General features: G+C 39.1%; 1 protein-coding gene across 1 annotated transcript; it reads right to left on the minus strand.

Moving 5' to 3' along the window:
- Window positions 1-3,184: 3,184 nt before the first annotated feature.
- LOC130838430 (zinc finger protein OZF-like) lies at window positions 3,185-6,260 on the minus strand. Its single transcript, XM_057711511.1, has 2 exons — window positions 6,117-6,260; window positions 3,185-5,402 (listed from the first exon to the last, which is right to left on the minus strand). The coding sequence occupies exon 2, from the start codon at window positions 5,335-5,337 to the stop codon at window positions 3,757-3,759; it is 1,581 nt and encodes a 526-aa protein (XP_057567494.1). The 5' UTR covers window positions 5,338-5,402; window positions 6,117-6,260; the 3' UTR covers window positions 3,185-3,756.
- Window positions 6,261-16,360: the final 10,100 nt, after the last annotated feature.

Raw genomic sequence — 16,360 nt, forward strand, 5'->3', positions numbered from 1 at the left:
GCCCTACCCCTTTCCTTCCTGTCTCACTGTGGCAGAGACAAATCAAGTGTTCATTACAAACTTTTAAGACAATATAAATCTGTCAGCTATAACTTTACAGATATATCCCCCAAAGCTATTAAAACTATCCTATCCAGTAGGAATTGCTATAATTTTTTTTAGAGATAAAAGGAATAAAATCTGAGAACTGGCCATCCACAAATTGACCTGCATTCAATTGAAGTTTAGTGTCTTTTCATGTTAATTAGCTATTCAGATTCACTTCTTCTATGGCTATTTGCCTACTGATGTTTACTCTGTTGTCATTTTCTTATTGATTTGTTGACTTAAAGAAAGACACAACGTAAGAGTCGTGAGTTTTAAGTTTTACTGAGGTTTTTTCTGAGGACCGTAGCCTGGGAGACAGCCACTCAGTTAGTGTAAGCATATAGGTTAGGGAGTTCTCAGAGAAAGAGAACCAGGCATGGCTTTCTTGACATGAGAGAACCCATTTTGGCTTAAGCCATTTTGTCATCTAAGCTTGACCATAATTCTTGCCCTTGTACAGGTCTCAATAATCATGATCTTATGGGAACAAAGGAATGCAGGAACAGAGAAAAGGCAGTCAAACAACAGTGCAGTGATAAAGCAGAGTTCTAGATCCTCCTCAAGGGATATACATAATAATATATCTTTGAGTTCCTCAGAAACTAAGGCCCCCACATAGGTGGAGGACAGAACAATGATCTTGACCCTCCTGACTTTGACACTGTCAACTTTTGCCCCAATTTTATGCTGAATTCTCTGCTCAAGCCCCTTCATGAATATGCATGTACTCTAGCTTAAAACTTCCCCAATTTTGCTGTTCCAGGGAGACACTGCTTTGGGAAAGATCCCTGGTGGTCTTATTTGCTGCAAGTAATAAATCCTTCTTCCTTCTCCCAGTCTTTGGCTTGGTTGTGCCTATTGGCTTGACATCCACCAAGAGCTGAACCCAGTTTTTGTGTGATATTAACTCTAAGGAAATCACTCTGAAGAGAGGGGGAGAAGCCAGTTTTTATATGTATGACTTTTGGCTAGGAAATACATGCAGTCAGGCATACATCTTGGCAAAAGATTTACTGCTAATCTTAAAGAAAATATGTCTCAAGTTAATCTTTTTAGGGTTTATCTCTGTATGGGAAGATGAATCCAGTGTCATTAAAATTCTTCCTGAGATATACATCTATCTATGGGGCCTGCCTATTCATTTGCATTCTAAGCACAGAGTGCCTCATTCTGTTTTCTCTTTATCTATTTAAAATTTTATTTATTTATTTATTTAGGGGGCTGCATTGGATCATTGTTGCTGCATGTGGGCTTTCTCTAGTTGGGGGGGGGGCTACTCTTCCATTGCGATGCACAGGCTTCTCACTGTGGTGGCTTCTTTTGTTGCAGAGCATGGCTCTAGGCACTTGGGCTTCAGTAGTTGCAGCATGAGGGCTCAGTAGTTGTGGTGCACAGGCTTAGTTGCTACACAAGCATGTGAGATCTTCTCAGACCATGGAAGGAACCTGTGTCCCCTGTATTGGCAGGTGGAGTTTTAACCACTGTGCCACAGGGAAGTCTCTGTTTTCCATTTAAATTCTGCTCAGAGTGCACTGTAGATCAGCAACTATAGAGGACCACAGAGGACACAGAGGACAATGACTTGGAGTAATCTCCGGAGGGCACATGACTGGCTACGTGACTGCAAGTAGTTCTGAAAGTAGAACTAGTCTCAAGGAAAACCGATTGAGATAAAGCAGTCACGTAGCCCAACGGCTCCAGCTCCAAGTTAAAGATTAACTATCTCCCCTAGTAGTCATAAAAAACAAGATGTTCTGCTTTTTTCTCTAATTGAAGCATATGCCTTGCGATATCCATTATCGTGACTTACAATCCAGAATGCGAGAATGCTTTTTCTCAATAAATACACTATGGGAATCAGAGCTTGGGACTCTTGACTTGCTTGGTCGTGAGTCCCCTGACCCCATGCTTTCCTAAACTCGTGTGAATTTTCTTAATTCCACCGTGCCACTCATATTCGGGTTTGTACGTGTTGATGAGATCTCCACAAACAACTTAACCCTTGTCATACTGAATAGTAAGTGGGAATTCCCTGGCAGTCCAGTGGTTAGGACTCCATTCTTCCAGTGCACAGGGCACAGGTTCAATCCCTGGTCAGGGAACTAAGATCCCACATGCTGCGAGGTGCAGCCAAAATAAATAAATAGATAGATAAATGTGTTTAAAACAGCAACAACAACAACAATTGAATGGTGAACAATGCTCTTTGTCTTAATGATCTTAATTTTTTTGCATCCACAGATTCACAAGAGTTCTTTATACAGTCTAAGTTTTCATAGTTTTCAGTTGTGTTGAGCTATATTCTCCCAGTCTACAGCTTATTCTTACTGTTTTTAACGTCTGTTTTATTTGCATGTAAAATGTTCTGCTTGAAAAGGAAACCAATTTTTGTAAAGTTAAAGTCAAGCTCATCGTAATTTAAGAACTTAATCCCCATTTAAGAAAAGAATTTGAGACTTTGCAGTTACATTCTAGAAAGGGATTAATAAAAACATCTCTAAAGTACAGCTTATGGTCTTTCAAAAGCAAGTACATCTTGTGCAGTATGGGGGAAATAGACTATTTTATTTGACCATAGGAACAAGCCACATTATCCAATCAAGCAATACCAGGACTCAAGCTAACATTTAATTTTATCTTCTGATACCAGGGACTTTCAAACTGTTTAGAATTCAAAGGGGTATGAAACCTGTGAATACTCATCATCTTCAAACCCTAAATATCTGGCTGGTTTAGAAGAAAGAAAATTATAAAGATGATGACTTCTACTGTATTTCATCCAATCTAAGATACCTTTGGTTGTATATGCACTACTATTTTTATGTACTGAGTTCTTCATTTAAATATGTCAAGCCCTTTAGCGTAATTAATACATGGGAAAATTTTTCCACCTTAGAATCAATGAAAAAAAAGTTTGACTTAAGAGATACTCAAAAATTTCCAGGCCCACTTACTAATAACAGCATACAGTGGGGCATGGCAGAGGTCGTGAGATATTCAGTATTAATATTTCTTACTAAAATAATGAACCATGGAGTTCAGTTAAAATTTATGTAGCATTGTAATGATACAAAGACTCAGTGAAGATGTTCCATGGTAAAGTTTTATGACATTTAAGCACATGGACTAGGGAGTCACAATTGTTATGCTAACAGACACAATTCCCAAATATGAACAATCATTTTATAATAAAGTAGGTACAAAACACATATTCTCACATGCTTCTGATATAATTTTTGCTTTGTTTTCTGACTACCATATTTATTTACATATTTAATATTCTCTAATATGCTGTTTATTATGTCACAATTGCAGAAAATGACTTCCCTCATAAAACGATATTCATGAAAGCAGAGACTTTTCCCCTGAATGTCAATTCTCTGATACCAAAGTAGCTGAATTTCATACCAATGACATCCCCACAATTAATACACACATGGAAGTTCCTATTTGTTCTCTCTGGGCTACACTCACTTGACAATTATTGAGAAAGGTATTTTCTCCTATCTGGCATTCTATGTAGTACCATTCTCTGATAAGTAATACAGCATGAATCTGAAAAGAACACGTGTCCACATCTGTTGTAGTCTTAAGGTTTCACTCCTACATAAACTCTGGAGTATAATGAGCTATTTCCTTTCAATGACAACTTTTGGATATTTACTTTCTTCATGATTTCTCTCTATGAGTTTTCTGATGTAAAATAAGGCTGAATTTGTGGGAGAAAGTTTTCCAGCACTCACTGCATCCATAAGGTTTCTCACCTGTGTGAGTTCTTTCATGTATAATAAGATGTGACTTCTGGGCAAAAGATTTCTGACATATGCTGCATTCATGGGGTTTCTCTCCTGTATGTGTTTTCTGATGTAAAACAAGGCTAAACTTGATAGGAAAAGTTTTCCCACATTCACTGCATCCATAGGGTTTCTCTCCTGTATGGATTCTCTGATGAATGATGAGGCTAAACTTGTGAGAGAAAGTTTTCCCACATTCATGGCATTCATAAGGTTTCTCTCCAGAGTGAATTCTCTGATGAATAAGGAGATATGACTTTCGGCTGAAGGCTTTGTGGCATTCACTGCACTCGTAAGGTTTCTCTCCGGTGTGAGACCTCTGATGAATAGTGAGATGTGACTTTTGGGTGAAAGCTTTTTGACACTGACTGCATTCATAGGGTTTCTCACCTGTATGAGTTCTTTGGTGTAGGATGAGACTAAATTTGATGGAGAATGTTTTTCCACATTCATTGCATCCATAGGGCTTTTCTCCTGTATGAGTTCTCCAGTGAGTATTAAGAAGTGACTTTACACTAAAGCCTTTCCCACATTCACTGCAATTATAAGGTTTCTCTCCTGTGTGAGTTCTCTGATGTCTAATGAGCTCAGATCTCTGGATGAAGGCTTTTCCACATTCACTGCATCCATAAGGTTTTTCCCCTGTATGCGTTTTTTGATGTAAAATGAGGCTAAACTTAAGGGGAAATGTTTTCCCACACTCATCACAACCATAGGGCTTCTCTCCTGTGTGAGATCTCTGATGAATAATGAGCTGTGACTTATTGCTGAAGCTTTTCTGACATTCACCACATCTGTAGGGTTTCTCTCCCGTATGAGTTCTTTGATGTAAAGTTAGTTGTGACTTATCACTGAAGCCTTTCTGACATACATGACACTCAAATCGTTTCTCTCCTGTGTGAGTTCTCTGATGTTTATTAAGGCATGACTTATCAGTAAAGGCTTTCCCGCATTTGTTACATTCATAGGGTTTCTCTCCTGTATGGGTTCTCTGGTGTAAAATGAGATGGGACTTCCGGCTGAAGGCTTTCTGACATCTACTGCATCCATAGGGTTTCTCTCCTGTGTGTGTTCTCTGATGCTTAATGAGGTCTGACTTCTGGGAAAAGGCTTTCCCACAGTCACTGCAGTTACAGTGTTTCTCTGCTGTTTGAATCTTCCAGTGTTTAATAAGGTGTGACTTACGGCTGAAAGCTTTCATGTATTCATTATATTCATTGTATTTTTGTCCAGTATGAATTTTCTCATGCTTAGTATAAAGAAATAATTTGTCATATTGATTAAATTCAACTTCATTTCTTGCATAGCTTTTCTTCTGAGTAATATACTCTAGATTAGGTTTCAAATGTTTCCCAAGTATGTCAAGTGTATGAGATCTTTGTGCTAAAGAGACATCAAGGTTTAAGCCCAGAGAAGGTATTTTTCCAAATGTATTATCTTTGTGGTGACTCTCCATAGTTTCCAGGTTGCCATGGTTTCCTTTGTCCCAGTCTCTATGACTATCAACTTGCCAGGTGTCTCCTAGAAACAGACCAATGAATCCACAATGACCATGTAATAGAAGGAGTAGAATCTCAGCCAAGGTCAAAAAGAGAAGAGGAAAGGAGACTGTAGCTATATACCCAAAGTCTGTGACATTTATAAGTAAAAGGAGATTTTTTTTAAATGAAAAAAAAGGGGGCGGGGAATAAACTACAAGAGGCATGAGAGACACACAAAATGAGAAGAAGGGAGAATTTATGAATGCTTGAGTATTTATAAGAAAGAGAGTTTAACCATGGATTAGGGAGATGGAGACAAAGAGAAGGCAGATAAACTGAGGGATACCAAGGAGAAATATTAAGTAGGAGAGCAAGTTCCAAGATGGACTAGAGAGGGATCTGATCAGAATATGTAAAACAAGGAAATGTATTTTTTTTAAACCAGGCAAAAGAGACCTAACATGGAGAGATTAAAAAGTGGAGTCACGGCACTTCACTGCCAAGGGCCGGGGTTCAATCCCTGGTCAGAGAACTAATACATCTTGTCTGCAAATTGCACAGTGAGGCCAAAAGGGAAAAAAAAAAAAAGTGGAGTCAATGTTAAGTATGTGGGAGTTAACGTCAGCTGTTCTGAGTCACATTCAGAGCTTAAAAATTTCAAGAAGATTTCTCCAAACATTTTAGCGGTGCCTCTCTTTCTGGCCAACTAGGATGTTAACTTCCATTTATCCCACAGGGCTGGTTTTTCACTCACCTGGATGAATCTGACTCTGGATATCTTCTTCTATTATCCATGGTGTTTCTTGCTCCAACTGGTAGGATGCATTTGCTTTGGTAACTTGATACCCTACTCAAAGAGAATTACAGAGGACCCATGGACCCAAATACAAGGCCTCTGTAAAATGTGGAAGGTTACATTTAAGGGGCTGAACAAATCGCATCTTGGCCAAGTAAAGAATGTTTGCTTTGGAAGTGAGAGAAAAATAATGTTAGAGGCCAGAAGGTACTAAAATCTATGATGTATGAAACTCAAGTCTAAAAAACTAAGGCAGTTGTATGGCTTCACCCCTTTCATCACTGAGAAAGAAAAGGCAATCCATTGCCTACCTTACCCAGGGAACGCTCTCCTTACCCACTGATACTAAGTTGATATAATTTTCCAACATCACATCTTGATACAGGTTCTTCTGAATGGGGTCCAGTAGCTGCCACTCCTCCCAGGTGAAAACCACAGCCACATCCTTGAATGACAGTGAGCCCTATAATAGAACATTCCTATTCATTCTAAAGAGATTATCATTGGTTAATACTATGAAGATAAATAGGAATGTCTTATAAGTTTTCCTATGGTAAGCTATTTGATTGCTTTGTGTATAACTAGTTTTGCATTATACTTTGCATGAAAACCAACTTTTTATTTAAAATATCCTATCTTTGTGCTTCTATCCAGTTATTCACTGAATCACATGTTCATCCATTCACAAAAGAGGAATAGAGACCATCCTTAAATCTTTTAATCTAGAAACCACTTACAACCTATGTGTATGCAACTATATGTCAGACAGTGTATTAAGCATTCCTTTATAAATAAGACTCACCCGGTACCCTGAAGGAACACACTAGCTTGCAAAATGAGAAATGTCAGTGCACAAGAGCACATTTACACATGGCAAGTAAAAAATGCATACCATGTGGGCACCAATGTGCAATTTTTACAATGAAAAATTGTAAAGTCTAAACTTCACAGAGGTGAATCTGGAACTTATGAGATCCTAAGAATCTGGATTCTTATGAGATCAAGTCTATGTTTTACAGCAAATTGCAGAGGGAAGATGTGGCATAGCATTCCAGAAAGAAGTAACATGAATGACAGCACAATGAAATCATGAGCATTCAAAACACTGAAAATACATTTCCTCCTAAGTTGGAAAATTAAGTGACTGAATTTAGATTAGAGCAGGTGGAGCACTGAAAACATTTTTCACTTATTTGTTACTTATATGCTGATATGGGGAGACTTCCAAATAAGTGGTTAAGTGCATATAATGTGTTGAAAGTATATAAACTGTAACCTTAATTATGACAATATGTATATTTAGGTTCTGTGTAGTAAAGGGTTAGCTCAGCAGACCTGGGTTTTCCAACTCCTGCACATTCCAAAGAAAGGCCTGTCCTTGATTTGCTCCTGGGAGATAACCTTCAAACCCCTGAAATATCCAGCCTGATGAATGTTTTTATATTCCTGAGGCCTTGGGCTATGCTGTATCAGTGGTTTGTTTGTTTTTAATTGATATATAGCTGATTTACAATGTTGTGTTAGTTTCAGGTATACAGCAAAGTGATTCACTATATTCTTTTCTAGATTCTTTTCCATTATAGGTTACTACAAGATATTGAATATAGTTCCCTGTGCTATATAGCAGGTCCTTGGTGGTTATCTATTTTATATATAATAGTGTGTATATTTTAATCTCAAACTCCTAATTTATCCCTGCTGCCGCTCTCCCCTTTGGTAACCCTAAGTTTGTTTTTTATGTGTGTGAGTCCTTTTCTGTTTTGTAAATAAGTTCATTTGTATCATTTTTTCAAATTCTACATATAAGCAATATCATATGATATTTATCTTTGCCTGACTTACTTCAATTATTATGATAATCTCTAGGTCCATCCATGTTGCTGCAAATGGCATTATTTTGTTATTTTTTATGATTGAGTAATATTCCATTGTGTATATATATATATATATATATATATATATATATACACACCCCATATCTTCTTTATCCATTCATCTGTCGATGGACATTTAGCTTGCTTCCATGTCTTAGATATTGTAAACAGTGCTGCTTACATATATCAGTTTGACGTCTGAGGGCTGGATATTGAGTAGCTAAGGTCATTCATGTATGCCAAATGACTATGTTGACTGACCCTCAATAAAATCGCTGGAAACCAGAGTGCAGGTGAGCTTCCCTGGTTGGTAACACTTTGTACCTGCTGTCACACATCATTGCTGGGAGAATTACATGCTGTTCATACTATTCCACTGGGCTAGGAAAACTGGAAGCCCTACCCGGTTTCTCCTGGACTCTGTGTATCTTTTGCCTTTGCTGATTTTAATCTGTATCTTTTCACTTTAATAATCCATAACTGTGAGTATAACAGCTTTCTTGAGTCTTGTGAGTTCTTCTTGAGAATCATCGAGCTTGAGGGTGAGCCAGGGACACTCAAATTTGTACAAATTCACATTTACATATGTAAACACTGACCCAGGGAAGTCAGAAGAATACACATAAAAGTGTTTGGATTATTTATCTTGGGGGTAGAGAAAAAGAACTGATGGGGGACATAAGGGTTTAGCTCTATAAACTTCTGGACTATCTGAAACTTTGACACTGAGACTATTTTAAGCTTCACTAATATGACTGGACTTTTTTTAAATAAAAGAGAGATTAGTATTAAGTATGAACTGAGTTTACATTGCATTTTTGGGTGTGAAGAGACCATAAAGGGACTATTCTAAGACTTCACTAGTAAAGGTAACTTGGAAGTGTTTGTTAAAATAAACTGGGATTTCTTAACCTTGGCACTACTGACATTTGGGGCTGGATAATCCTTTGCTGTGGAGGCTTTGTTGTGCATTTGTAGGATGTTTAGCAGTGTCCCTGGCCTCTACCCACTAGATACCATTAACATCCCTCCCCAGTCATGACAATCAAAAACGTCTCCAGATATTCTCAAATGTGTCCTGGGGGTAGAAAATCATCCCCAGATGAGAACCACTGATTTTAAATTTAAAAACTGAATTTTGAGTACTGTTTGTGGAAGACCATTTGACAGTCACAGAATCCATCCATTCTTCTTAATAATCTAGGTCTCACCCCTGGACCACCAGGAGGCTGTGGATTTGGGCTACACTGTTTTGAAACCCTGAAGCACTCTGATCACTGAGTTTGACTTTGGCAGGACACCACTGGCTTACTGGAAGACTGCTGAGAAATAACCGAAGGAAACTTACACTTTATCAGTAACTTGCTGTTCAGGGCACTGAGCACTCTATGATCGCAGTAATAATCCAGCAAAGAAACTTCTTCCTGCTTAAGTAACATGAACTATTTCACTTTCCCAGAAAAGCTTTCTCCTTAATGCAAAACAGATAACCAAATTTTTTTCATTATGGCCACATGGTAAATTATATTTCCCAAAGTTGGCCACAATAGTTTATCTTGCATTTCAAAAAACCTTCTGCAAAGCTTCTGCCACTCCCGCATCGAGAGGTGGAGCCTATTCTCCTCCCCTTAATCTAGCTGGTATTAGTGACTTGCTAGTAACCAATAAACTACAGCACAGTGACAATGCATAACTTCCAAGGGTAGGGCAGAAAAGGCCATGTTGCTTCAGTCTGGTTCTTGGAGGATCCAGCATCATGCTGTGAGAAGTCCAAGCCACATGGGGAGGCCGTACATAAGTGCTCTGGTCAAAAGCCTCAGCGAAGCCTAGCTTTTGAGTCATGTGATCCTGGAGAACAGATATGCGAATGAAGAAGCCTCCAGACAATTCCAGTCTCCAACTTTTTGGGTCTTCCCAGCTGAAGTTCCAGACATCATGGTGTGGAAAACAAGCTGTGCAGTAAAGGATTAGCACAAAAAGTCTGGGTTGTCCACATCCTGCACATGCCGTAGAAAGGTCTAGCTCTCACCTGTTTATGGGAAGTAACCTCTAAGCCTTTGAAATATCTTTGTTTACCTGGGAGCGTTGGGCCACACCAGATAATCAATGCTATCAATGTGATTTATGGTGGAGGCCTTGGGACAGACTGTAGCAACTTTACTTCTGAAAGGGCTGGACACTAAGGTTAGCCATTCATGTGGTTGGTCTTGCCAATGTGACCAACCCCATATAAAAAGCCTAGACACTAATTAGCAATACCCCATGTGTGTTGTTACAAATCATTGCTGGGAAAATGAAACAATGTCCACATGACTCCATTGAGAGGGAACAACTGGAAGTTTCTGCTCTGTGTCTCCTGGACCTGACCTTGTGCACCTTTCTCTGATTTTAATCTGTATCCTTTTGTTGTAATAAACCATAACTGTGAGTAGAACTGCATTGCTGAGTACTGTTGAGTTCTCCTAGCAAATTACTGAACCTGAGGATGGTCTTTGGAATCCAAAAACATACAAGCCATCATCATAGGGTCTTGTCTCACTTCCTGACCCACTGAATCCATGAGGATGATCAGAATAAATGTTTACCACTAGATTTTGGGGTGGCTTGTTAGGCAGCAATGGATAACTGGAACAGGGGATACTAGAGACAAGTTTTGCTCAATTTTATTAAATATTTAGAACCTCACTGGCTATAATCTATACTCTAACTTTAAACAATTTGTATAAACTTATGACTTACATATTCTTATTGCAACCTTACTGTGAAGTTGACCTTTTGTCTCAGTACTTTTTCTTGAATTATGACATTTACCTTTTCATGCTGATCTGGTGGAGTGTATTCTTCATAAATATTGAATAAACATATTCTTTTCACATATGTATTATTTAACCTCCTAAAATCCACTGGGAAGCCAAATGGAAAATAAATATGCAAAAAAAACAACTCACTTGGGACTTGGACATTTCCTGGAGCCCTTAGGAACAGCCAGCAACTCTAATATCTGCTCTATTGTTGTTTCCGGCCTCTTTCCTGAAGCTCCAGTACAAAGTCTCTGGTGAACGATGTGATGTTGATCTTGGTACCTTCAGTTCCTTCTTTTATTGAAACTATTTCATCCCAGGAAGCCAGGATCTGGGGGATTACAGAAATTCACTGCTGTAATAAATTATACCTGGGAGCATAATATTTTTCTGAGTTGTGTGAGTCCTTATTTGTATGTGTGTATGTATTTTAGATATACATACATATATCAAAATCTAAAATTTAATTATGTTTTCTTCAGGTGGTAGGTTAACATGATAAAGAAAAAAGTAACATATTCGATGGTTTATTTTACAACAAGCATACAGCTATTTTATAATAAACACCACCAACAAAGCTATCTTCATTAAATTATGTAATTGTGCTAAAACTGTATTTGAAACTAAATATACATTTAGAGAAGGACCACTGTATAAAGAAATTTTTTAAAAAAGAGAAGTCTCGAGAAGCCCAACATCCAGAGAAACGGTATATATATACTGGAATACTGCTCGCTAAACTGTGTCTTGGGTACTTACTATGTGCTAGGTACTCTAACTATATGAGTAGTTAGTACTGATTTTTTTTTAAACAAATGGGAAAAGATTCACAGGTTGAGAAATGCCCAAATTCACATAGTAAGTGGCAGAATATGGATTAAAAACCTAGGTCTGCACAAATCCAAAGTCCATATTCTTTTCTCTGAGTTAAACTTAACTGCAGGTGTTCTGACTGCTTACCTGGAAAACCTATAAGAATCAATTTAAACACATTAGTAATAATAAGAGTTCAGTAAGGAAATGAAAGAGAAAATGTTTTTTTAATTGTCTACTTTTATACCTATAAAATAAAAATAATTAAAAGTTCAAGGGAAAGAGAAGCTATTTGCAATGGCAGCAAACATAGATAAGATCTAGGAATAAACTTAACGAGCAATGTCCAGACCTATACGAATATTTTAGTCATGTCTATCCAAACTATTGAAAAGATTTAATATAACTTCAATCAACACTGAAGTGAGATCCACATTACAGAATACTGTGCAGCTATCAATAAGACTTTGCACCAAAAGTCAGTAATCTGGAACAATTTTATCATATAAGGTTAACTTTCTTTTTTTAAAGGTTAAGTTTCTTTAAAAAAGCAAATTAGGGCTTCCCTGGTGGTGCAGTGGTTAAGAATCTGCCTGCCAATGCAGGGGACACAGGTTCGAGTCCAGGAAGATTCCACATGCCGAGGAACAACTAAGCCTGTGTGCCACAACTACTGAGCCTGCGCTGTAGAGCCTGCAAGCCACAACTATTGAGTCCATGTGCCACAACTACTGAAGCCTGCATGCCTAGAGCCCATGCTCTGCAACAAGAGAAGCCACCACAATGAGAAGCCCACACACTGCAACTAGAGAAAGCCCGCGCACAGCAACGAAGACCTAATACAGCAAATAAGTTTTTTAAAAAGGCACATTATAAGCTATATATGCAGTGTTATCACATCTTTGTAATAAATGAGTCACAGAAAAGTTTGGAAAAGGAAACATCAAGATTTTAACAGTGTATTTCTGGCTATCAAGATTTTGGAGGTAGGAATGTCCTCTCACACATCAGAAGGACCAAAAAGGGAGGATCCCAGAGAAATATGCAGTAAATTTGAAAACTAGAGGGCCAGATACCACATCTTTCATAAGCATTTTGCCTTAGATTTTATTTAGATCTTGATCATCACAAAGCATTGTGGAGACAGTGAGAGGAGGAGGTGATTTAGAGGACAGAGGATGTTGGAAAGCAAGTTTTGAAGAAGGCATTATTGTAGTCTAGGAGAAGTCAATGGGCTTTAAAACCCCAAAGCCCTCTAAAATGCAGAGGCCGCTCAAGCTCCAACTCCCATAAATCTCTCAGGTATCAATGCTTAACTACATCATACCCAAAATATGGGCCATATGGCTACTTCATAGTTTATGACTTCTAACAGATTATCATTGGTCTATCCAGACCCAAACACCCAGATCCCTATGACTCTCAGTGACCATTGGAGACCCTCAGAGACAAAAAACAAAGCTGTCCCAAGCACTAACCTCCCCACAAAGGCCACCCCAGTCACTGGCCACCCAGAAGGATACCCCAATCACCGACCCCCTCCATTAAGTACATCGCAAACACTCACCTAAGCCAAGGACATCAAAAACACTGAACTGCTGACCAAGTATATCTCAATCACTGACCTCCCCTCATGGACACTCCCATTAGTGAACCTTCCCAAAGACGTCCCAATCACTGACATGTGTTCTAAGGATTCCTCAGTCACTGACCTTCCTCCAGGGATGCTCCCAGTTGCTGACATCCCTCTAAGGCTGTCCTAAGAACTGATCTTCCTCCATAAGACCTTTTCAGGCCCTGACGCACCCTCGAAGACAGCCCAATTCCTGACTTCCTTCAAGAAACACCCAATCACTGACCTTCTGTCATTCACCCCCAATCAACAACCTTCCCCAGAAAGATGCCCCAATCACTGACCTAGCCCCTCAGTGCATCCCAATCACTGACGCACACCTTAAATCATGCCAAACACTGATTTGCCTCCAAGACTGCCCAGTCACTGACCTCTCCCATAAATGCTAACCCCAAGCCACCCCAATCTTTCACCATGCTACTCCAATACCCTGACCATCCCCAGGGCTGCCCCATTTCCTGACCATCCTGCTCCCTCAATAACAGAATGCATCCATTGCCCTACAAGGGCTTGCTCCTCCCACAGACTCCCCGTATCCCTCCCCTACTTCAAAGTTCATACCTCCACAAAGCTCAGTCTGATTCTGCTCCTAGAACGTGAAATTGAGACCCCTTAATAGATATTTTGCATACCAGCTAGGTGGGTAGAAAGAGGCACAGTCCATCACTTTCTTCAGATTCACAAACCCGGCTGTTCCACTTCGCGGCCTCTGTATATCCACCTCTGTATAGTCTACCTCTGCTATCCTCTGTAGCACCCGAGTCTGCAGGCTGCCAACCACTACCCCGGGGCGTCCTTCCACCGACTAAGAGTCCGTTTAGCTTTGGCGTCTTTTAGACAAAGACACTACGACAGAGTATGGCGGCGCCCTGTTAGCTGATTTATGTGGGACCCGCCATCTTGGAAGTCCAGCCGTACAACCACTTTTCCTGCTCCACAAAACTTGTCTGCATTACGCCAATCACTACCATCGCAAAAGGCAATGCACATGCTCTAGCCCATCTCCACCGGATCCTGGTCTCATCCCAGTAAGGCTCACCAATCCCACATATGTCAGCCTCCGCCTTGCCGCTGATACGTACGAAGCTACACAACATTACAACGGGCGCAGCCATGTTGAAAAAGGTGAGCGTATCCGTACGGGAAAAGGAGTCTTCCTTTTAGGGAGTTGGGAGCAGGTGGAGCGACTTCTGGGAGTGCTTCTGGAGAACGGTTTGGAGAAGCCTAGGTGATAGAGGAATGTAGCGTGCCTCACTGTGGGCACAGAGTAAAAAAATTTAGTTGAAGGAAAAGATCTTCAGCCAAAATTGGTGGTGGAAGTTTGGTGACACCTCCACGGTGAAAGGTGAGAGGGCTGCTGGGAGGGTAGAGCTCATATTGAGGGAGGGGTTGTGTCTCTGAGGTGGAAGCTGGTGAAATAGGAAGGAATAGAAGACCAGGAATTTTTGGTAGAGATTTCTGTGCAGGCTTTTTGTCAATTCAGATGTTTTCATATAATTTTTCTAGTGAAGGAATTATTAGAATTGTAATTATTGAGTCAAAGAGAAGGAAAATTTTTAATTGGATAGATTATTCCAGATTGTTGTCCAAAAATGTTCGTGAGTACACTTTACTGGCTGCTATCCATTTTCCTCCAAAAACTCAACTGAAAAATAATAGCTAGTTTTTAAGTGTATACACATTTTTTTGAATAGGAGACTATTTCAAACATAATTGCATTATCTTAATATTCTGAAAGCCATCGATGGACATAAATATTACCCTCATTTTATATGTGGAGGAAAAAAGGGCTAATTCTATCAGAGTGCCTATTTTCTAACCACCTCATCAATTTTTTACTCTTTGTCCAACCTAAGGGTGAATAAAAATATTTTTATTTCTTATTTTATAAATTATTTACTGGTATTATTTTTTTCTGTTTTAGGTTGGTTATCTTTTTCTTAATCATATTTATAACTATCAATTCAACTTCCATTCTTCTCATGTCTGAGCAACCACTAATTTACTTTCTGTCTCAGTAGATTTACCCATTCTAGACATAAGTTCAATCATATAATATACAGTCTTCGTAACTGGCTTCTTTCACTTAGCATAATGCTTTCAGTTTTCATCCATGTTGCAGCATGTTTCTGTATTTCATTCCTTTTTATACCTGGATACTATTCTGTTCTATGAATGTAGCACATTTTATTTTTCCCTTCATCAGTTGATGGATATTTGAGTTGTTTCCACTTTTGGCTATTATAAATAATGCTGCTGTAAACATTTGTGTGCAAGTTTTTGTGTGGACATATGCCTTTGTTTCTTTTGGATATAAACCTGGAGTGAAATTGCTGGGTCATATGGTAAATATGTTTACTGTTTGGGGAACTGTGAGACTGTTTTCCAAGTAGCTGCACAAAAGGAATAATACCAACTAAAGGAAAACTGTTTCTTCTACCCTAGGATACTTCTCACAGCAAATGTTTGGTGGAGTCCAGCCTCCCAACTCCATTTTAAATGAGGTTTCTGTTTGTTAATTTTCACGTGATGATAATGGAGTTTTCATTTTCTATGGCTTTATCCTGAAGGAGGCTTCAAAACACCTCTCCCTGTGGAGATCTCATCCACACGAACGAATCTGATTGTGAGTGGCACAGCGGAATTAAGAAAATTCACACAAGAGTATAGGAAAGCATGAGGCCAGGGGACTCAAGACCAAGCCAGTCAAGAGTCCTGAGCTCTGATTGCCATAGTGTATTTATTGAGAAGAAGCATTCTAGCATTCTAGATTATAAATCACGATAATGGACATCACGAGGTATATGCTTCAAATAGAGAAAAAGGCAAAACATCTTGTTTTTTATGACTACTAGGGGAGATAGTTTAACTCGGAGCTGGAGCCTGCAGCCATGGGGTATATGATTGCTTTTTCTCGATGGTTTTCCTTGAGACTATTTCTGCTTTCAGAACTGCCTGCAGCCATGTAGCTGGTCATGTGCTCTCAGAATTGTTACTCCAAGTTAATGTCCTCTGTGACCTCTTTGGTTCTCTACATCTCCCTACAAACACAAAAGCCCTCTTCACACTTCACACAAGCAT

The sequence above is a fragment of the Hippopotamus amphibius genome, chromosome 16 (genome assembly GCF_030028045.1).
Source record: "Hippopotamus amphibius kiboko isolate mHipAmp2 chromosome 16, mHipAmp2.hap2, whole genome shotgun sequence".
NCBI lineage: Eukaryota > Metazoa > Chordata > Mammalia > Artiodactyla > Hippopotamidae > Hippopotamus > Hippopotamus amphibius.